We start from the raw sequence: 22,067 nt of genomic DNA on the forward strand, positions 1-22,067 counted from the left end.
GGGCGCTGCACAGACCTGGCAAGCCGAGTGCTGCACAGATCCTTCCCCTGCCCCCAGCCTGGGATCGGGGCCCCCTTTGCGCTGGGCGCTGCACAGACCTGGCAAGCCGAGTGCTGCACAGATCCTTTCCCTGCCCCCAGCCTGGGACTGGGGCCCCCATTGAGCTGGGTGCTGCACAGACCTGGTGAGCCGAGTGCTGCACAGACTTCCCCTCCCCCCCAAGTGAGATCAGGACCCCCCCCATCCGCGGACTGAGAGTGGGGCTCCTGTCGCACTGGCTGCTGCAAGACACCTCCCGCAGATGGGGGGCCCTGATCCCTGCTGGGGTCTACCCAGCTCCCAGCAACAGGAACAGATGCGCACTCTGAGCTGCTGCCCCAGCTCCAAAGAGCTGCAGCCGGTGACAGGAAGGCCCGAAGGACTCCCAGGTCCAGGGCGTGGCGGTGACCTGCCCGACCCCAGCAGTGTCCTGGCCTGATCCAGGGGTCAGCTACATGACAGCTCTGTGGGCTCCTCCGTGGCACAAGGCGACCGGAGCACAGCTGGGGGGTGCTCAGCAAGGGACCTACAGCCCATCACAGCCCCACGTGGGGTGATCCAGCCCCTGACACACACACACAGCATCTGAGCCAGAAAACAAGCCCTACCACTAGTGGGTCAATTGAGTTGCCCACTACAGAACCAAGCCCCTGGGGTGGGCTGTGTGCAGGCTGGAGACCCCGAGGGAGCCAAGCAGGATCCTGGGGGATGGGGATTCCCTGCTGCAAGCTGAGCAATGTGGGTTCCCCCTTGCCTAGTAGTGGGGCCTATACTGACAGCAAGGGGTCAGAGACCCTTCTTGAGCCCCCACTGCAGCACAGCGCCCCACCTGCTCCCTGCAGCACAGCGCCCCCTGCTGGCCCCCCACCCCACTCCCTGCAGCACAGTGCCCCCTGCTGGGACCCCACCCAGAAGCCTCCTTGCACTGCAGTCCTGCCTGCTATAGCTCTGGGATTTAACCCTTTGCAGACCTAGCCCAGCCTTGGGAGACAGCCGGGCAACTCCAGTCTCCCAGAGGCCTCCGGGGCCTGGAGCTCAGCCCTGCCCCCTCCCGCCACCCCGGCAGCAACCTTCCCAGCTCCAGCCTTGCACCAGCTTGCTCCAGGCACCTCCCTCCCTAGCAGGCAGGAGCCTCCCAATTTCCATCCCAAATCTGTCCCCACTGATCCCCAGTTGTTCCTCTTGGCTCGCCCCCTCCCGGGGGTCTCTGCCTGCAGACCCCCACTCAGCCGGCAGTCAGCCCAGCTGCGCTCTGCTGGGATCAGCTTCCTGCCAGGTCCCACTGCCCTTCTCTGCACGCTGCCTGCCCCCGCAGCTGCAGGTCTCCTTGGACAGGAGTCTCCAGGGTGGGCAGCAGCTTCCTTCCCCGGGCCCTGCTCAGGTATTGGAAGAGAGGGCAATGGGGGATCCGAGTTTTAAGTCAGGGCACGATTTAAAGGGCCAGTGCACCCACTCGGTGCTCAGCCAGGCCCAGCGTCTCATGCTGCTGGGGTGGAGTCCCTCCCCACAGCCAGCACTGGGAGCATGCAGAAGGCTCCTCAACGGAACAAGGGCAGTTTGCACCCGTGCAAAGGGAAGTCACAAGTCATGGCATTGTCTAGTGGTTAGATCACTGTCCCAGGACTCAATTCCCAGCCTGGCTATGGGGTGACCTTGGACAAGCTGCCCTGTGCCTCAGTTTCCCCATCTGACAAAGGGGGGAAATGATGCTTTGGAAAGTGTGCTGAGCTGCGTGGGTGAGATGAGCCAGTGAGTATCATCCCACTGGTGCAAATGAATCACCCGCTGGGAGCAGAGTGACTGATCTGCTAGTGCAACTACAAATCTCTCCCTGTGACACTCGCACCTTGGTGCACCATGGAACCCTCGGCTGGGCCCCCCTCCCTGCATGGATCTGGGGCTGGTCAGGAGTTTTGGAGGGGACCAGGAGCGCTGGGAGCAAGCCAGCCCCAGCTCCACTCAGAAGCCAGGCTGGCCGTGGGCGCTCGGCCCCCAGGTCCAGCTAAAGGGATCCAGTCGGAGCTGGGGCTGCCATGTGACAAGGCAGCAGCTGTTCAGGCCATAAAGCGACAGGGCCAGGCTGACCCCACTCAGGGAAGGAGGGGCTGGGGGGTCAAGGCCAGAGATCCAGGTTCGATTCCCGACTCTACCCACCTTGCTGTGCTGGGGACAAGTGACACAGGAACTCCTGCCTTTGCCCTCAGAGCTCGTGGAGGCTGCCCAGAGATCCACAAGGCACTGGAGCCGGCAGAGCTGATGGACTCCTCCCCAGCCCAGGATCCATCATGTCCCTTCTTTCTGCTGCTCCAGAAACCTTCAGCCAGCCAGTCCCCAGCTCCGGTCCCCCTCAACCTGGACACCCAGCACGAGCCAGTCCTGAGAGCTGGTGCCCCCCTTCCCTGCTGTCCTCCATGAGTCTCCAGCGCCAATCTGATCACTTTGCAAGGCCCTTTCCATTACAGGGCTGCTGCTGAGACAGGAATCGAACCGGTGGCTGGAGAGTCGGGGACAGGACAACACCCAGAGTGCCTCATTGCAGCAGGGAGCAGAGCTCTCTTGGGGACAGTCAGGGCTGGCCCTAATGCCCCAGGGCAGCACCAGGGGGCGCTGTTCTGCAGGGAGCGGGGGAGGGGGGGCTCAGCGGGGGGGGCGTCACCCAAGTCCCCTCAACGTCTCTGCAAAGCTCCGCCTCCCAGGCCCCAGCCCCAGCTGCGCCTCACAGCAGCAGCCTCTGGTTTGCATAGGACCTGCAAAAAGCCCAGAGCAAGACAGCAAAGAGCAGTGGGGAGCGAGTTCCAGCCACAGCTGCGGATTCCAGCGGCCCGTCACCTTGCAAGGACCCAAGCAGCCTCGCCAGTCGCGAATGGGTGGCACCGCCGAGGTGCCCCCTGCACTTCCGCCCGCTGGGCGTCCGAGAGCCGGTGCCTTTAACACCGGGCCCAATGCACGGCCCAAGGGGGCAAAGCACACTGCAAACACTGCAGGCCTCCCAACCCCCATCCCACAGACGGGGAGACCGAGGCACAGGGATGGGAGTCACCTGCTAACAGTGACAGCCAGGGAGAGAACCCAGGAGTCCTGGCTCCCAGCCCCACCCTGCTCTAACCCACTGAGCAGCAGCAGCCCAGGTAGAGACCCAGCAAACTCGTCTTAGCAGGGCTGGGGAAAGGCCCGGAGCACAGGGAAACGGAGAAGAGGAGCAGGCCCAGCCCAGCCCAGCCCAGCCCCCACAGGGGCCAGGTGTGTGGGGTAGCTGCAGTCCAGCCTGTGCTTGAGCATAGGCTGGTGTGCAGATGCCTCCATTCGGGCTGTACTCTAATTGCGCAGGGCCCATACGATGCTCTAGGGCCCAGGGGCCCCAGGTGATGCAGAGCCAGAACTCTGGAGCAGCTGGCAGGGAGGAGCAGGGTCCTGTGACCCACGGCAACGGTCCTCCCTGGCCCGGACCCCAGAGCTGGGACCCTGACTCCAGTGCCCGGTTGTGCCCCACAGACCGCAGGCAGCAGCCCAGAGATGGGCACAAGGCTCCCAGTTCCCATCCCATCCAGGACGGTCCTGTCCCAGCCACTAGGTGCCTCAGTTTCCCCACCGAACACAGGACAAGACTCACCCTACCCACACACACAGAGCCAGGCCTGGCGCTGCTCAGGCCAGACAGCGCGGAGGGGAAGGGGTTAAGTGGCCCCAGCACGCCTGCTGCCTTAGCATTGCAGCGCCCTCCAAGTGCCAGGCCCCAGCAGGCGCTGGCTGGGCCCCAAGGCCGGTTCCCACATTGGTCGTTCAGTGGCGATGGGCAAGCTTCCTGTTGGGCTGTGGGAAATCCCTGCCCGCTCACCCGCTGACCCAGGGCCATGGGTTGCAGGCCCCTGCTCCCCCCTGCCAGCTGCTCCAGAGTTCTGGCTCTGCATCACCTGGGGCCCCTGGGCCCTAGAGCATCATATGGGCCCTGCACAATTATATGGAGGCATGTGCACACCAGCCTAGGCTCAAGCACAGGCTGGACTGCAACGGAGTCTAGTGGTTGGAGTGAAGACCAGGATGCCTGGGTCCTAGCCCCAGCTCTGGGAGGGGAATGGGGCCCAGTGGTTAGAGCATGGGTTGCTTGGAGCCCAGGGCACTAAGGGAGCAGCCCAGGGTTGTGAGGGGGGTTCACATTCTGAGTTTAGAGGTGCAGCCTCATCTCCCAGCATGCATTGCCAGAGAGGCTGGGACTGTGTGCATGGGGGTCCTCCTAGCTCCAGGCTGGAATGGGTCCACGGGAATCCAGCTTCCAGCACACAGAGGCCTCAGGGTACAGCACTGGCCGGGGGTGAAGTGCCCCCGTTTCTGTGGACCTGGTTGGGTCTCCTGGCCTCAGGAAAGGCTGAACCAGGGTGTGCAGGTTGTGTCAGGTGCTGCCCCCAGCCTCAGACCCCCAGCTGCCTCACAGCCTGTGAAGTGTTTGTCTTCACCCCCATCCTGGGGCTTCCAGCCCCCTCGGACTGAGGGGGGAAACTGAGGCACGAAGCAGCCGGCTCACTCCAGGAGGGTGGCACATCAGATAACCGCCCACCCCCACTGCCTGCCCCTGCCAGGAAAGGGTTTGCTGCGGGGGTGGGGAAGGGGGAGCACCTCGCCACAACCACAAGGCCCCTAAGGGGGGAGAACTCTGCCCATGCTGAGGGGCGCCAGCCCCACGTGGCTCTGGCCGCCCCAGGCAGGAAGCAGCTGATCTCAGGTGTGGGGGATGTGCACCTGCTCCTAGAATGCAGCCACTTCTGGGGTGAGGCAGCCGCAGGCCAGGAATGGAGCTGGGGGAGGGGGCGAGGCTGACCCCGTCAGGCAGGGCAGCTCCCCAAGAGGCAGCCGGCTGGAGTGGAAGAACCAGCCCTGCCTGCCAGCGCGCCTCCCCCTCCTCCCGCTGCAGGGCGGGCTGCAGGCCCCTCCTCGCCTGGCACCGCCCAGGGCTGGGGCCTCTGCCCCCGGCTTTGATGCTGAGCAGAAGAGGCCCCGACGCCCCCCCCCCACCCCCGACTTCTGCAGGCTGCTCCCCCCGCCCCCAGCAGGCTCCAGTTCAATGGCAACTCCCTTAACCCTTCGCTGTCTGGCTGAAGCCGCAGCAGTAAGGTCCTAGCAGGAGATGAGGCGACAGCTCTGCCAGCTCCGCTCTGCATCTAGGCCGTGGGGGGAGGGGATGCTCCCAGGACTCCTGGGTTCTACGCAGGGCTCCGGGTGGGGGGAAGGGACTTCTCGCTCCTAATCCCACCTCGGCCACTGCCCCTCGCCCTGCCTTAGTTGACTGAGTGCCCAGCCCAGGACACAGGCCCTGATGGAGGATGGGGGGTGACTCTGCCACTGGCTAGTACTGCCCTGGGGGACAAGGGATCCAACCCACGGGGGGAACAAGGGCTCAAAGGTGCAGGAGGGGGGTGCAAGGGGTTAAAGGCATAGGCTGGGGGACTGGGGGTGCAAGGGGTTAAAGCGGCAGGTGGGGGGAGTGGGACTGGGTAAATCCACATTGGGAAAAACACTGGAAAATAGGCAAATCTGGAGCCGTAATCCCATAATCCCCCAGGCCCAGCTGGGGGGTGGGGGAGAGACATCCCAGTGGGGTCCCCTGGTGAGTGAGCCCAGCAGAAGGTGGGGGAAGCCCAACTCGATCCCAGAGCAGGGAGAAGGCTGGAGCAGGGCCCCATCCCAAAAGGAGGCAGCAGCTGTTGGGGGGTTTCCAGCTCCAGGGCCTGGGCCGCAAGGGGCAGACAGCAACCCCTGGGGGTCCCCCTGACCACAGCACCAGTGTACCCGCAGCCACGGAAGGGGGCAGCAGCAGGGCCTGCCTGGGAGTCCCTTGCAGGGTCAGATCCTTCTTCCCAGCACCCCAGGGTGCCCCCCAGCACCCCCAGAGCAGCAGGGCCACGGGGAGCAGCTGGCCCCTCTTGGCTGGGCTGGGGGTGCTGATGGGGCCCCACACGGGGACATAATGTCCCCCGGTCCGTACAGGCAGCAAGTCAGGCACCTCCTGGACGCCTGGCTCCACAGCCCAAGCGGTCTTGGCCGGTGGGGGGGCACCCAGGCCTCCTGTGCAGCCCACTCAGCTCCCCCGGCCAAGGTGCAGCCCCTGGGGGTCTGAGAGGTGGGCCTGGCCGGGGAGGGCTCACAGGCAGGTTTAATGGGGGAATTACATAAAGGGTGGCAGGAAGGTGCAGGGGGAGTACGGGGAGGTGGGGCACCCCTGGGTCAGCGCAGGAGGAGGGGCCCAGCTGGGGGGCGGGAGGGGGCTAGGTCTGGCTGTGACTCAGCCAGGGCCCCTGTCCAAATGCGAGTGCTCCTCCTAGCACCAGAGAAGTTGGGGCACAGGGGGAGCCCCGGCTAACAGCACACCCAGAGCAGCAGGGTCACAGGGCAGAGCTGGCCCCTCTCGCCTGGGCACCTCCCCCAGCACCCCCACTACAGACCGGCCAGCCCCATTACACACTTGGACCACAGGCCTCCGCCCACACACGTACCACAGCCAGCAGCCTGGGCCAGGCCCTGCCGGGGCCCCTGTAATACGTACCCCCGTGAGAGGGTCGGGGGGGTTATTCTGCCAGACCCAGGGGAGCTGGGCCCCTGGTGAAACCCCCATTGGGACGCAGCCTCCCCCCCAGCTATGCAAGAGACTGGGGCGCCCTGGCCCAGGGTGGGGTGTTGGGAGGAGGCCCCAGGACTAGCCTGTGCCTCAGCTCCTGATGAGGCAGGAAGGGGGGGGGAGCAGGCTGGGGGGCTTCCCAGGAAGGACCAGGGAGCCCCAAGCTAGAAAAGCAGGAAGTGACAAGGGCAGGGAAAAGGCACAGATACCCCTCGGGGGGCCTGCCGGGGGCCTTGAAGTGTCCAGCAGAGGCATTGCCCCTCCTTTGGGGAAGCAGCCCTGTCTTCAGCACCCCCTGGGATGCACCCAGCTGCGAGAGCCACCCTGCTCAAGCCTGCCCCCCGCCACCCCTGCCCAGCTTGGCCCCTTTCACACACAACCCTGAGCCAGAACAGAAGCAGTTTTCTCACCCTCCAGTGGGCTGAAATGCAGAACACCAGGAGTCCATTCCTGGTTCTGCCACTGCCCAGCTGCGCGACCTTGGGCAAGTCACCCTGCCCTGTGTGCCTCAGTTTCCCCCCACCCTGATCTGTGGAGACTCCTGTGCTGCTCTGGTTCTAAATGCTGCCATAACCCGCCAGTTAGCAACATCGCTTAGGGTACAAACCCCCTCCCAAGCCCAGAGGGATTCCAGGGCGACCCCTCAGCACCACGCCACAGCCTGCCCGAGAACGAGCTGTGCTCCTTAACACGGGTGTTTCCGGTTTGCTTGTCTCCAGGAGGACGGGAAGTTCGAGGGTGGGTCTGTCTGCACCACAGACTCAAAGCTCCCATCTAGTAGCACGAGGCTCCTTGTCTCTCCCGCTCGCCTAGTGGCCAGCAGTGCCACAGGCTCCTCTGTTAGTCCCCTCACCCCCAGGGCACTCACTGGTGGTGTGCAGCAGGCTGGGATCAGGCCCATGGGACAAGGCGAGCTGAGGATCAGGCCTGCAGCCTGGCGCTGGCCCTGACCTGAAGAATGGAGCCAGCACAGCCCAGCAACAACGGACGCTGCATGGGGCACCAGCTGCAGTCATCAAGCCCTCCCTGGGGCAGCCATCCAGGGCCCCAGGAGCCCCCGGTCAGTGCGGCTTTGCCTGTGCTGCAGCTCAGCCAGGCTAGCGCTGGGAGGGCGGGATTAAAGGACCAGCACCCACCCAGAAGCTGAAGAGCAGGGGAGGCCCCCTTGCCAGGAGAAGGCTGCGCAGGGCAGTGGGTCTGGCCAGGTGACCAGCTGCAGAGAGCTCTCGCTCTCGCTCCCAGCAGCCAGGGGAGGGAATCCCACAACCCTGCGTGCCAGCCCCGGGGGGTGCGGGGGGCAGCGTCCAGAAGCAGCTGCACATCCCAGCTCTGGGCAGGAAGCTGGGTTGCCCACATTTCAGTGTGTTTTGGTCGGTCCTACGTAAATACGGCAGCCCCACAGCACCGAGGTCTGCCCTCAGGTTTACTGAGCACAGCCCCATTGCAGGTGAAGGCCAGAGTCAGGCCCTGGTCCGTGCCGTGCCGTGCCCCTCCCGGGGGAGAGCAGGGGCCAGCAGCAGAGAGGAACCAAGCAGCAGTGCTCAGAAGTGCAGCCCCAGCAGCTGTGCTGGGCAGTGCCGGGGCGAGCGGGGAACAGAACCCAGGAGTCCCAGCCTGGTGCCCCCTGGCATAAGCCCCTTGCTGCTGCTTGGCCTGCTGGGAGCAGCCTACAAAGGGCAGACCTGGTCTCTGGTACCACCCCCAGCCCGACACGTGCCAGAAGCTGCCATTGCTGCTGCCCTGGCAGGGGCTGCTCGAGACGCGGGCGGAAAGCTCTCCGCCAGCCCGGAGCAAAGCCCCACTGCTTGGATGGGCCAGCGCTGTGCTCTGCCCGCATGGACACCAGGCACCACCAACGAATCAGGGTTTCCCCATCACCCAAGGGAGTCAGGCACGCCCCTGTCCCATGCATCTCCCCTAGCCAGGTGCCCACAATCATCAATGGATTAGCCCCTCCCACCCGAGCAGAGAGACATGCTGTCGTCGCCATGTACGGAGGGGGAAACTGAGGCAGAGAGGGGCAAATTAAGCAGCACAACACATGGGGGGGAAGAGCTGGGAAATCGAACCCCAGCTCCCTGGACCCCAGGCAGGTGCCCCCCCGCCCTGGATTCCTACCCCAGCCTGGCATACACCCCCCCACGCCGTGCTGGGAGAACCCAGCACTGTTCCTTTGCTGACTCTGGGCAGGTTCTGGGTCCTGGCAGGTGGCTGCGCCCCGCCCCAGCTTCACCAGCCACAGAGCTCCCCACTGGCTGGGGGAGGACCTGGCAGAGAAGTGCCAGGGAGCGAATTCAGAAACGGAAGGTGGGAGACAGATCTGATCTAACACCCACGGCCTGCAGGCCCCTCTCCCCACAGCTCCACCCCCCAGCATGGGCCATGCACCACAGAGAGCAGGGCAGGGAGCAAGGGCGGATTCAGGGGTGAGGGGTTCAGGGACTCTGCACCAAATGAAGTCAGTGGGGATGTAACCACCAGCCCCCCCCCGCCCCAGTGGGGAGCAGAGAGCTGAGCTTCACGCCTGCCGCAGACAGGAGCGTCCGAGCAGCTGCATTAACTCAGCCGGTCAATTATTCATGCGCAGACAAAGACACCGCGACAACCTCCAGCCTGCCTGTATTAACCAGGCACAGGCTCTGCTCTCCCAGGCCAGCCGCCCGCCCCGCCTGCCCGTCCAAAAGGGAGTCCCTGCCTCGCAGCAACAGCCCCTACGCTCACCACCCCCCGGCTCGGTGCAGCGCAGGGAACCCCCTCACCTGGGGCTCCCCAGAAAGGGGAAGGCTGTGCCCCCCAGCCAGGGCCACTGCACACAGAGAGGGCCACTGCGCTCCTCGGGGCCTCTCGTGCAGTGCGCAGGGAACAGACACTGCGTGAGTCAGAGTGGAAGGGGGCAGCTTGCAAAAACCAGCATAAGAACATAAGAACGGCCATACTGGGTCAGACCAAAGGTCCATCCAGCCCAGTATCCCGTCTGCCGACAGTGGCCAGTGCCAGGTGCCCCAGAGAAGGAGAACAGAAGACAATGATCAAGTGATTTATCTCCTGCCATCCATCTCTTGCCCTTGTTCTGAAGGCTAGGGCACCATACTTTACCCCTGGCTAATAGCCATTTATGGACCTAACCTGCAAAAATTTATCAAGCTCTTTTTTAAACCCTAATAGAGTCCTGGCCTTCACAGCCTCCTCTGGCAAGGAGTTCCACAGGTTGACTGTGCGCTGTGTGAAGAAAAATTTCCTTTTATTAGTTTTGAACCTACTACGCGATCAACCGAGGGGTTGTAAATTTCAAGACCAGACGCCTAGTCTGACGCCCTGCACAGCACCCAGGAGATCTGCGCTCGGTACCGGGCGCCGACACAGCCTCCTCATGCGACCGTGCTCAACGGCTGTGTGACTCAGTTTCCCTCATGCTGGAAAAGGGGGAGGAGCTAAATCGGCGGCGGGCGGCCTGCGGCCCCCGGGCTGGTTGTGGCCCAGCGGGGTTCTCAGTGTGGCCCCCGAGACACTTTCATTCCTGTGTCCCATGCGCCGGGTTGCCTGGTTCTGCTGGCTTCCAGCTGCGCAGTTTTTTCCTACCAGTACGATTCAAGTGACCCGCATGTGAAGCGAGGTGGGTGCTGATCGCACACACCGCTGACGCTGAGGTCCGGGCGTGCGCTCTGCAGCCAATCAAAGCACAGCTACGCTTCAGTCGGCACACCCCACAGATTCTAGGTACCCCAGCGTCATTAGCAACATGCCCCGTCCCAGGGGAATGCCTTGGTTAGGACAATCTCATGGCTCACGCAGTAGCCAAGGTTGCCCATCTCTGGGATAAAGTCTGCATAGGCTGAGAGTCTCTGGGGTGACCAATGCAGCACCTGCCCTAAGCACAGCTGCAGCGGAGGGCCGGGGGGGGTGGGAAAAGGGGGTGCAGAGCTCTTTCCAGAATACAGAACCAAGCCAGGCCACGGAAGCTCCCCCAGCCCTTTCTGCAGCAGAAGACGTGATTTTCCTCCTTCCTCACTGCTGGGCCCAGCCTCTCGGGGGCCAAAAGCCACGTGGATCACTTAGGCGGACATCCTGCCTCAGCCGAACAGTGGAGAATCCAGCCCAGCCTGGCCTGACTGCTCAGCTCCCCCACCTCAATCTGTGGTGGAGGGAAAATCACCTTCCCCTGCAGCATGAGGCTGGGGGCAATTGAAACACATTGGCTGGAAAGTCACTAGGCTCAGTATGGGAATTTAAGAGCCCGATGGTCCCTGCTGGCCTCAGATGTGTTTGCCCAGCCTGAGTTTCCCGGCCCTTCAGCCCCCAGACCCCAGCTCCTGGTCCATCTGCAGCTCCTAGCCAAGGCCCTAGAACTTGCCAGCGTGCTACCGTGATACACTTAATAATAAAACGTACAGCACCTAGCACAACGGGGGCTGTTATCAGACCCAGAACAGACCTCACCTCTGACAGTCTACCCGGACAAGAGACAGCAGATGTGGGCAGACAGGGAGTGAGTACAAGGAAACAATGAGACAATAGCAGCCTCCTGGGTCAAGTTACTCACGCAGCACAGGGAACGGTGCCATTAACAAAACTGGCTCTGAGAAGCTCAGGGATCTTTTACAAAGCGCTCTCACTCTCTCTGCTGCAGAGGCTGTTTGCTTCCGGCCTCTCTGCCTGGACTTCAAAAACAAAAAATCAATGAGGTCCCTTTCAGTTTTGCACATGGTCAATTTCATTTTCAGGAGCTGCCTGAATACCAGAGGCTCAACTGGTCTTTAAGGGAAGAGGGAGACAGATCTCTCTACTGCCGCTGGGGTTTGTTACAGAACCTGAGACCCTCATGCTGCAGAACCACAATTCACACACCTAGAACCGGCCCCATGTGAATTCACCCTCACAGGCTCTGGGAAGGCCCAGGAGTTTGCCTGCATGGATCTGGTGTGGGGCCAGGAACAACCTTTCCTTCAAAGGGAGGTTTAGGATGAACATTGCAGAGAAACACTTTCCATTGGGATTATGTTTTTAACTCCAGTTCCCATCATCCGCATCCAGGTCTTTGCTCCCCAACCACAACAGCAGAAGAGCCAGGTATTATGGAAGCAAAAGTGAAACTAAGTAGCCTAAGCCATGCGGGGTGAGTGGACAGAGACCCTTCTGGGTTGTCTTCCCAGCTCTGCTGCCTAACATATGAACAGCCACGGTGCCTCAGTTTCCCCACCAGCAAAGTGGAGACTAATACAGTCTAGATAAGAGGGACAGATTTCTTATTCAGTCATTTAGCAAAATGCAAACAACAGCAAAACTGGGCCAGAGCAACTCTTCCCGGCTCAGCAGTCGGGCGAGGGAAAGGGCTGCCAGATCTGAATCAATACAGGCCTTTAATAATTGACAGGTTGCTACCCACGCAGCGAAGGAAGGTTTTCTCAGTCTATTGATTTTTTAACCTGACAGCGATCCTTTAAACAAGCAGCCGGCATGATCGTGGCCAGGCATGGGCCAGAGGCAGGCTCACGAGCCTTCAACACACCTGAAGTAGCAACGAGGGACCTCAAGAGCTAAAAGCAACAGCCTGAACTAAAAAGCCAGGGTGCCCCAGCTGGGGCAGACAAGCCCCTTGAGGATGGGGCTTGCAAAGGTGCACACAGCTATGGCCTGGGCTTTTCCCTGCAGCACCTCTCTCATCCCCAGAGCTGGAGCCACAAATGCTTCCTGCCACTGGAGAACCATGTGGCGGCATCCCCTGGCAGGGCAGCATTTCGCTCGGCTGGGCCCTGCGGGCACGAGCAAGAAGGCAGCAAAACCACAACAACCTGGGACGTTCCCAGGGGGACATGGCCGGCGCCTGCCAGGCCACAGAGCAACCACAGGGAAGCGACTGTAGGAGCATCAGCCCCATCCCCCCACCTGTACAGGACCAGGGCTCCGATAGGGGAGGGTAACCCTACAGAGCGATGCAGCCTCTGACCCATCTCCCACCCCACTAGCACAGAACCAAGGAAGGGAGCGCAGGTCCCAGCTGTCGGCTAGTATGGGATCAGAGGACCCTACAGAGTAGGGGTGTGCAAAGGGGGAGAAGGGGGACATGAAATTTCATAAGGGGGGGCACAGCACAATCAGCTGCTGGGTCTCAGGCTCACCCGTCTCATTAAGAATGTGGAGCTGTGTGACTGTTTTTAGCTTTGTGTATTCACATTTCTACACCGACTGACAAAGCTTTTGCTTGTGACAGATTTATTTTCTGAAGCACGTGGAAAGAGATCCTTTCTTCACAGGAACATAAGCGAAATATCGGTCGGTTTGGATTACTTTACCTGCGCGGGGGGGGGGGGGGGGGGGCTGATAATTGCAGGGACAAAAAGTGGGGCCTGACATAAAAAGTTTGCTCATCTTTGCTCTGGAGGATGAGGTAACCAACCCTTTCCCTGGGCAAGTGCACAAGCAGGCAGCCCATCAGGCAAAGAGTGACCCTATAAGGGATGGAGCTGAGGTCCGTACCTTCTCCGGCTAGTACAGGGTTAAGACCACCAGAGGGGATTTCACCCCAGACGCTGCTGTCAGGCAACCCTATCTGAGCAGCGCAGAGCGCAGGATTCAGTTCTCGCTTGCAGCAGGGCTGGCCTGGGCCCCAGGGCAGAGTCAGAGCCAGGGGCCAACACGGCGAGATTGACAGCTGCAGGGCTGGTGCTCTCAGGCAAAGCAAATTGCTGGACTGTTGCTAGCAGGTTTGGTGATAGGGAGAGGAGGCAGCTGCGTTTGGAACCTGGAAATCCTGGGGCCGGGGGGGCATGAAAGTGACTCCCATCCAGTTCAGGGGAAGGTCATGACACCCGATGCTCTCTAGGGACAGGACTCCCAACACCCACCGTTCGTCTGGTTTGCAGTCATCCCAGGGTGGGCAGGTGCAAGAGCCAGGGAGGTTAAATCTGGGACGGTGGGGAGGGGTCTTCTGGTCCGCCTTGGGGTCTGGAGCCCCCAGACGAGCCATGCCAGAATAGAGGGAGCCATGGGATTGAGGCAGAAGTTCCCGTGTGTGGATGGGGCAGGCTGAGGCGCACGGGGGCTGCGTGAAGAGACACCAAGGCAGAGGGAGCTGAACTTGGAAGCAGAAATGAAACAGGGCCCAGCTGGCCAGGAAAAGCCTGTAGCTTCCTCCCCCCATCTCCCCCTCCCCAGGCCAGAGGCCAACAGCTTTACACAGATGAGGAGAGCAGAACTTGGCCCAGCCCAGCTGGGGGCCTGCATGTCCCACCTGTATCAGGGGGCTGTCCCACAGCCCTCACACCATCAGGAGGGGGTCATTGTGCCTGAGATACTTCCTTCGTCAATGGGTGTAGGGGGGCTGCATACCCCATATGTGCTGGGGGGCCCCACGGGAACAGGCCCCACCCCCTTGCATGTTCCAGATGTGCATGGGAGATGGGCCATTCGACACCCCCGCCTGCAGACTCCAGATGTGCAATGACTCCAGGCCCCCTCCCGTCGCGTTGGAATGATTTGTGTGGCCGGGGCGCTGAAAACCACTGAACAAAACCGCCAGCCCTGGCCCGCACCCCCAGCACCCCGTCTCCCTGGCCATGTTCCACCTCCTCCTCAATGGGGAGGCAGGAAGACAGTCCAGACACCCGCCTGCGCTGGAGATCCCACTATACAATAGGTGACTCCCCGCCCCGCGCTCCGGGCAGCTCCCAGATGTGGTAGGGTGCCCCCTGGCGGCCGGGGACTAACCACCCCTCCCTCCGGCTCTTACCTGGACCGAGTCGTTGGCCATCTCTGCCCCCCGCCTCCGCCCAAGCCACCGCTGCTGCTTCCTCCTCCTCTTCCTCTCCCCTGCTCCGGGGAAGGCTGCTGCAGCTCTCCCCAGGGGCCCCCCTTCACAGCCACCTCTCCATCGTCCTCCCGCTCCGGGCTGCGGGGCGGGCACCGTGCGCCGAGGCTGCGCTGCAAGCCCCCAGCCCCTGGCGGCGGGACAGGCAGGGCGCGAGGAAGGGCGAGGAGCGCAGCTGCCGCTACTGCGGCTGGGGCGGCTCGCGCCGCGGCCGCTCCCGGGGAACGTTCTATCCGGGCGGCTCGCGCCGCGGCCGCGCCCCCTGCGCCCCGCTCTGTCCCTCCTTCTGGGTCCCTAACTTGCCGGGATGGTCACGTGACCAGGGTGCAGGGAGGCGGGGGGAGCTGGGAAGAGGAGGAGGCTGCCGCTGGGCTGCAGCAGGCGGCTAATGGGGGCGGGATCCCAAGGCCGGAGACTGCGGGGGTTGCAGCTGCCGCCCGGGGTCCCTTCCCTTCGCGTCCTCTGCAGATTAAGGGATTAGCGGCCCAGGCCGGGGAGAGCTGAGCCGCCCCCCGCCGAGGCTGCATCCTCCGGGCTGCCTGCAGGAGTCTGGCCGCCGCGCTCCGAGGTGTTGCGAGGGCGGGGCAAGACGTTGCATGTCCTTATGAGCGGGGGGAGGGGTTTCTCGGTGTCAGGAAGGGGTCGGTGTAATGCATCGACTCCCCCCTCCCCGCCCCCGCCGCCCCTGGCCAGACCCGCTCCCCTCGCATTGCCCAGCCCCCTCCCCATAACCCAGCGTGCCCAGCCTCTGACACCGGCTCGCGCAGATCCGATTCCACCCCACTCAGGGCAGCGGCGCCCTATGACCTAGTGGCCGCCGGGGCTTCTCCGCGGTTCTTTCCCAGCGCCACCCCGAACCCGCTCCAAGCTAGGACCACCCCCCGCTTCCCGTGCGCTCCACTCCGCGCGCACGCGCGCACACGCCCCTTGAAAGCCGAGCACCCCGGGGCTGGGGAGTTTCACTCGAACCCAAGGACAAAAGTTTGCAGTTCCCACGTGAGAAGGAGCCCGGCGAACAACTCAGCCAGTGTTCACACGCGGAGACAGCGGCTGGGTCCGCTCCAGGGCGAGCGCCGCTGCCAAGTTACTGCGAGTCCTTGAAATTTAGGTCAAAAAAACAGGGAGGAGAGTTAACCCGGCGGAGGCAGCCGCGGCGACTCCCGGGGCTGCGTCTGAATCAAAAGCGCTTTGTTTCGCGCTCGCAGCCGGCTGGGCAGGGGCAGAGAACATGAAATTGACGAGAAAGAGAAAGTGAAACTGACCCGCTGCGCTTCACCGCCCAGAGACGTGGAAAACAGGAGGTGACTGTTACACAAGAGCCGGGCTGGGTCACCACTGGGCCGCTGTGGGGGGGCGTCTACACTGCAGGTAAACAGCTGCACCAAGGGCCACACTCAGCGGATTGGGGTTAAACGTTACAGCGCAGGCGTGCAGCGAAGCATCCTGCCCGGGTCTTTTCCTGCAGCATGGTCTGGATGAAAACAACAAGTCCCGTGGCACCTGATCGATTAACAGATATTTTGGAGCATAAACTTTCGTGGGCAAAGCCCATTGTTATAGGGCGACATACCTGCCTCATACAGCTGAAAGGGGCCTTCAGAGGTCATCAGTCCACTCCCCTGCCCTCACAGCCGAACCTCGCACCGTCCCTGGCAGATTTTTTTAAACACATTTGCCCCAGATCCCTAAAACAGAAGGGAAATTTCCCTCTGTTTGGATGACATTAGACAGACTGGGGGGCGGGAGGTGGGAGCTGCTAATGGCTGGGATGAAAAGTAGGGCCTGATGTAGAAAGTTTGCTCACCTCTACAAGAGGCAATGGAGCATTGGAGATGATCCTGTTTTGTAGGGGGCCCTAAGCAGCAGCTGGCAGGGGCGGCTGTCCAGGGACCTCCAGATTATGCATCGGCGCAGGGGGTAGCTGAGTGAGCCTGTATCTTCAAAAACAACAGACATCTGATCAGATATTTTGGAGCATAAGCTTTTGTGGGCAAAGACCCACTTTGTTGCAACTGCAACTGCCCACGAAAGCTTATGCTCCAAAATATGTTAGTCGATCAGGTGCCACGGGACTTCTTGTTGTTTTTGAAGATACAGACCCACTCAGCTACCCCCTGCCCCGATGCATAATCTGGAGGTCCCTGGACAGCCGCCCCGGCCAGCTGCTGCTTAGGGCCCCCTACAAAACAGGATCATCTCCAATGCTCCATTGCCTCTTGTAGAGGTGAGCAAACTTTCTACATCAGGCCCTACTTTTCATCCCAGCCATTAGCAGCTCCCCCCTCCCGCCCCCCAGTCTGTCTAATGTCATCCAAACAGAGGGAAATTTCCCTTCTGTTTTAGGGATCTGGGGCAAATGTGTTTAAAAAAATCTGCCAGGGACGGTGCGAGGTTCGGCTGTGAGGGCAGGGGAGTGGACTGATGACCTCTGAAGGCCCCTTTCAGCTGTATGAGGCAGGTATGTCGCCCTATAACAATATGAAAAAGACAAAGCTTTCAGCAGGTGGAAGAAAATAATTCTGTGCAACGACAAATCTTCATTGAGCGGCATCGACATGTGACTAAACACACATAAAACCAGTAACATAGTTCTGCATTTTAATGCGATGGAGCCTGTCGCGCTGCGTCCCCTTAGGAAACGTCATGCCCCCCAAGCAGGCCCATCCCCCACCTTGCACACCGCTGCCCTATTGTGGACTCCCAGGTCCTGGCAGCTGGAGGCTTAGGGGCCCCATGGCAGGGGGCTGCGTCCCTGAGCATCTTGGCTGACAGCAGTTACTGGACCTACCCCCCCGCCCCCACCCCACAGGAACTTAGCCAATTCTTCTTTGACCCCACTTATACTTTCGGCAACATCCCCTGGCAACGAGCTCCCCATACTGTGCCTTGGGTTTTGGAAAACTTCCTCGAGTTTGTTTTAAACCTGCTGTTTATTCATCTCATTTCCTGGCCCTGGTTCTCGTGTTAGGTGACGGGTGAATAACACTTCCCTGGTCACTTTCTCCTCCTGATCCCTGATCTCACAGACCTTCCTCCTTTCTTCTTCCAGCTGCACAGCCCCAGTCATGTGAAGCTCTCCTTGTATGGAAGCGGTTCCATCCCCCGGGTCTGTTGCCATTCTCAGTATCTTTTTCCAGCTCTTCTATATCTTTGTGACAAGGGTTCCCAGAACTGCAGGCACCGGGGGTGGTGCATAGGGAGTGCGTGGAGTCTTCTGCTGTCCTTGGCAGGGGAAAACCTCAGCTCGGGCCTTGTGCCCAGTTCTGGGCATCACCCTTGAGGAGGAGATATGGACTTCCAATTCCTGCAGAGTTCAGCAAAAAACAGGATCAGAGGTTTAGAGCAGGGGTCAGCAACCTTTCCCAGGCAGAGTGCTGAAATGTGACCTTTTGACCTCTATGTACAGTCCCGGCCCTGGTGACACTTTTTAAAGCCCTGTGGGGGCCCTGCACTCCTGGAAGTCCTGCCCCACACTCTGGCAGGGGCCCTGGCTCTGGCCCTGAGTCACAGGCTCCAGCCCCATGCTCCAGCCACTGGCTCTGTGGTGGGTCTCTGTCCTGGGCCCTGTGCCACTGCCCCACGCTTCCTCCTCCTCTCATGCTGCTTGTGGGAGGAGGGGCAGGGCCGGAGCTCCTGCAGTGTGCCGCTCGAAACTGGCTCACGTGCCAAGAGTTCCCACCCCGGTTTAGAGAATCTGACCTGTGTGGAAAGGCTGATAGAACTGAGCATGGTTAATCCAGGGCAGGAAAGTTGGGGAAGCAGCTGGTAATAGCCCTCAAATGTGTGCAGAGGCTGGTGATCAGCTCTTCTCTGCGTCCCGAACTAGGACAAGACGCTCTGGGCTTGCTCCACAGCGAGGGAAAATTAGGTTACATACTAGGCAAAATTTTCTGCCCTAAGAAGGGATCAGCACAGGACCACGTGAGCCCGAGCACTGGGGGTTTTAAAGAGCAGGGTGGACAAAGGCCTGTGAGGGGTGAACTGAGGTTACTTGGTCCTGTCCCAGCAGAGGGGTGAATGAGCGACCCCTTGAGGTCCCTTCCAGCCCAAAGTTCCTGTGATTCAGGGGGTGGAACAGCTGAGAGAGATCAGAAGAAAGGGCTCCTAGGCCTAATCCGGCACCATGGCTGTGTCTGCACTAGCCAAAAACTTCGCAATGGCCATGCAAATGGCCATTTTGAAGTTTACTAATGAAGCGCTGAAATACATATTCAGCACCTCATTAGCATGCGGGCAGCCGCGGCACTTCAAAATTGACGCGGCTCGCCGCTGCATGGCTCGTCCAGATGGGGCTCCTTTTCGAAAGGACCCCGCCTACTTCTAAGTTTCCTTATTCCTCTCTGCTCATAGGAATAAGGGGACTTTGAAGTAGCCGGGGTCCTTTCGAAAAGGAGCCCCGTCTGGACGAGCCGCGTGGCAGCGAGCCGCATCGATTTCAAAGTGCCGCAGCCGCCCGCATGCTAATGAGGCGCTGAATATGTATTTCAGCGCTTCATTAGTAAATTTCAAAATGGCCATTTGCATGGCCATTGCGAAGTTTTTGGCTAGTGCAGACACAGCCCATGAGTGCCCTTACCCTTCTCAGTCATCAGATGTGGCATTTGCAATCAGTACCTCCTGAGGTGTTTTTGCAGGTCATGATCATCATCCCTGTGCTGCACGCGGGAAACTGAGGCACAGAGCGGTGCCAGGACATGCCCACACCTAGCAGAAGAACCAGGAACAGCACCCAGGTCTCCCCTCTAAGCCCCTCCACCAGCCAGGCCAGAAACTGGAGGAGCCCAGGCTGTGGGAAGCTGTGGGGAACAATGGACCTGCCCTGGATGGGCGCTCCAGGGAGCAGAGACAAAGGCTGGGGTCTTAAGGGAAGAGTAGGGGCAGGGGTGGGGCCACAGAGGGGGCAGCATCATGTCCCCCCACTTTTGGAGTGAATCCATCACCCCTGGCCCCAAGGGCCTAATTATAAATATCGGTAGGATTGGGCCGGAAAACACTTCAGTGCACTTGGAGGAGGCAACATAACCTAGTGGGTAGAGCATTTGGCTGGGAATTTATAAGTCCAGCATTCTCTTCTCAGCTCTGTTACTAACCCATTGGGAGCCCGGGGACTAGCCACTTCCCAGCCCCTGCCTCATTTTCTCCTCCCACCCCTTGTCTGTTTAGACTGGAGACTCTTTGAGGCAAGTGCTGCTGTCTCGCATCATGCGTCTGTGCAGCTCCAGGCGCAATGGGACAATTGTAGGTAATGACAGAGCTCCTGTGACTGGCCTGTGGGAGCATTGCACAGTGGTTCACCTGCTCCCTGGCAAACAACTGTGTTAATGCAGAGTTCAGGGTCCTGGTGGCATCTCTGGAACGTTGAGCCCAGTGTCCTGAAAATCAGGAAATTCGCTGATTCCTAGACTGTGAGGTCACAGGGAAGCATTGCGATCATCTGGGCTGGTTTAGTTTAGAAAAGAGAAGACGGAGAGGGGTCATGACAGCGGGTTTCAAGTGCCTAAAACTGGGTTACAAGGAGGGAGAAAAATTGTTCTCCTTGGCCTCTGAGGATGGGACAAGGAGCAACGGCCTTAAACTGCAGCAAGGGAGGTTTAGGCTGGACATCAGGAAAAAGTTCCCAACCGTCAGGGGCCGTGTCTACACTAGCTCAAATCTTCAAAATGGCCATGCAAATGATCATTTCAGAGATCACTAACGAAGCGCTGAAATGCATATTCAGCACCTCATTAGCATGCTGGCAGCAGAGGCTCTTCGAAATTGCCGCTTTTCACTGCCACGCAGCTCGTCCAGATGGGGGTCCTTTCAAAAATCCTTGTTCCTATCTGCTGATCCCTATCTGCAGAATAAGGGGACTTGGAAGTTCCCGGGGTCCTTTTGAACAGCCACGCGGCAGCGAGCTGTGGCAATTCGAAGAGCTGTGGCTGGCGGCATGCTAATGAGGTGCCGAATATGCATTTCAGCGCCTCCTTAGTAATCCTGGAAATGACCATTTGCATCACTGTTTCAAAGATTTGGGCTAGTGCAGACGTAGCCAGGGTGGTTAAACAGTGGAATAAGTTACCTTGGGAGGTTGTAGACTCTCCATCACTGGAGATTTTCAAGAGCAGGGTAGATAGACACCTATCGGGGACGGTCTAGATGGTGCTTGGTCCTGCTGTGAGCGCAAGGGGCTGGACTCCATGACGTCTCGAGGTCCCTTCCAGTTCTAGCATTCTGTGATTCTCTATGATCTGCCCCTGGTACAACCCTGGCCAGAAAACTCCCTCCACACAATTCCTTTGGAGCCAGAGAGCTTTAGAAAGAAAACTGAATCTGGATCTTCCCCCAGGAGAGTCTCCGATGACCATTCGGGCCTGGAGCGGGCGGGAACTCCTTGTCTGCTTTCCGGCTGCAGTTACTGCTCTGGGTGGCGCTGTGTTGAGGGGGTACAATGACTGTGAAATGAGGAGACCTGGGGAGGGACCTTGATCCCCATGTGTGAGATCACAGAAGAAGGGCTCCTGTGTATTGTGAAGGGGCCAGCCCGCCTGCCTTGGGCCCAGGGCCCTCTAGGTTGTGTTATGAGCCAGGCATGGGGACTTCTTCCCTGCTGTAATGCGGGTGCCAGGGCACAGAGAGGCTAAGTGAGTTGCAGACAGACACACAGGGAGCCTGGAGCAGCAGGGGTTAATCGCAGAGCCATCACACAAGCACAGCACCAGAACCGCAGGGCCCAGCCAGGGTCTGCGCAGCACCCAGCGCAATGGTCCCAACCTCGGCTGGGCCGATGGCAGTTCCACTAGCACCTTGCAAACGGCCTGATGCCGTTTTACTGATTGCAGAGCCCCTGGCGCGATGGGCCCAGTGGGTGCCCCTGCAGGGTACAGCTGTAACACACAGCCCCACCCTCCCTGCTCTTCCTGGGCTCAGGGACGGGCAGTCGTGTAACCCACCTCGGCTCTCCTGCTTCAGAGGGTCCCCCCTCCCCAGCCCGCATGTCTCAGAGCTGCCCCAGGGCTCCATGCCAAGGGAAGGGGCTTGGTGCAGGTGTTTCAGTGGCTGTGCTCCGCGGTGAGCACCCGCCCGCCCAGCCCCCTTCCCGGCACATCACCTCCCTCCGCGCCGGCTCTCCCCTCTGCTCCCTCTGCCGGGTCGATCGGTCCTTTTCGCAAATGTGATTCGTCTGCGGGATTACAGCCATTTGTGGGCTCACAGCATTCGGTGACCGTTCCCCCACCACCAGGCTGTCTCCCTCCCCACAGATCTCTCCGCCCACCCCCTGGTCCCCGTTCCTCCATCCGTCCTCGCCTGATCCATCTAACCCCAAACACCCCCCAACTGTCTGTCTGTCTATCTAATCTGATCTTGCCCATCTCCCTGCTTTCTAGGTACCAGCATCAGACCACAAGCCTTGCTGTGCATCCCCACCCTGCAGCCTTTCCTAGTGTGCCAGCACCCTCAGCTGGCCGCCCCACCCCCAGCAGGGCTGGTCCTTTCACCCTTTTTAACACAACTGGTTTCCTGGTTGAGTTGGTTTAGTTACAGGGAGATCTGTGGGCAGGGGAGGCTAGTGCCCTCCCCACCCCCTCACCGCTGTCCTGGCGGTATGTGGAAACGGCTCCCAGCAGGAGAGGACTG

General features: G+C 60.4%; 1 protein-coding gene across 1 annotated transcript in view; it reads right to left on the bottom strand.

The window, feature by feature from the left end:
• PKN1 (protein kinase N1) overlaps positions 1–14,992 on the bottom strand; it is a 48,736-nt gene extending 33,744 nt beyond the window's left edge. Inside the window, exon 1 of the mRNA XM_074979588.1 lies at positions 14,373–14,992. Within this exon, the coding sequence (XP_074835689.1) occupies positions 14,373–14,393 (21 nt within the window). The 5' untranslated portion in view covers positions 14,394–14,992. The remainder of the gene's footprint in view (positions 1–14,372) is intronic.
• Between the last annotated feature and the right edge of the window lie 7,075 nt (positions 14,993–22,067).

This window comes from Carettochelys insculpta, chromosome 29 (genome assembly GCF_033958435.1).
Source record: "Carettochelys insculpta isolate YL-2023 chromosome 29, ASM3395843v1, whole genome shotgun sequence".
Lineage (NCBI taxonomy): Eukaryota > Metazoa > Chordata > Testudines > Carettochelyidae > Carettochelys > Carettochelys insculpta.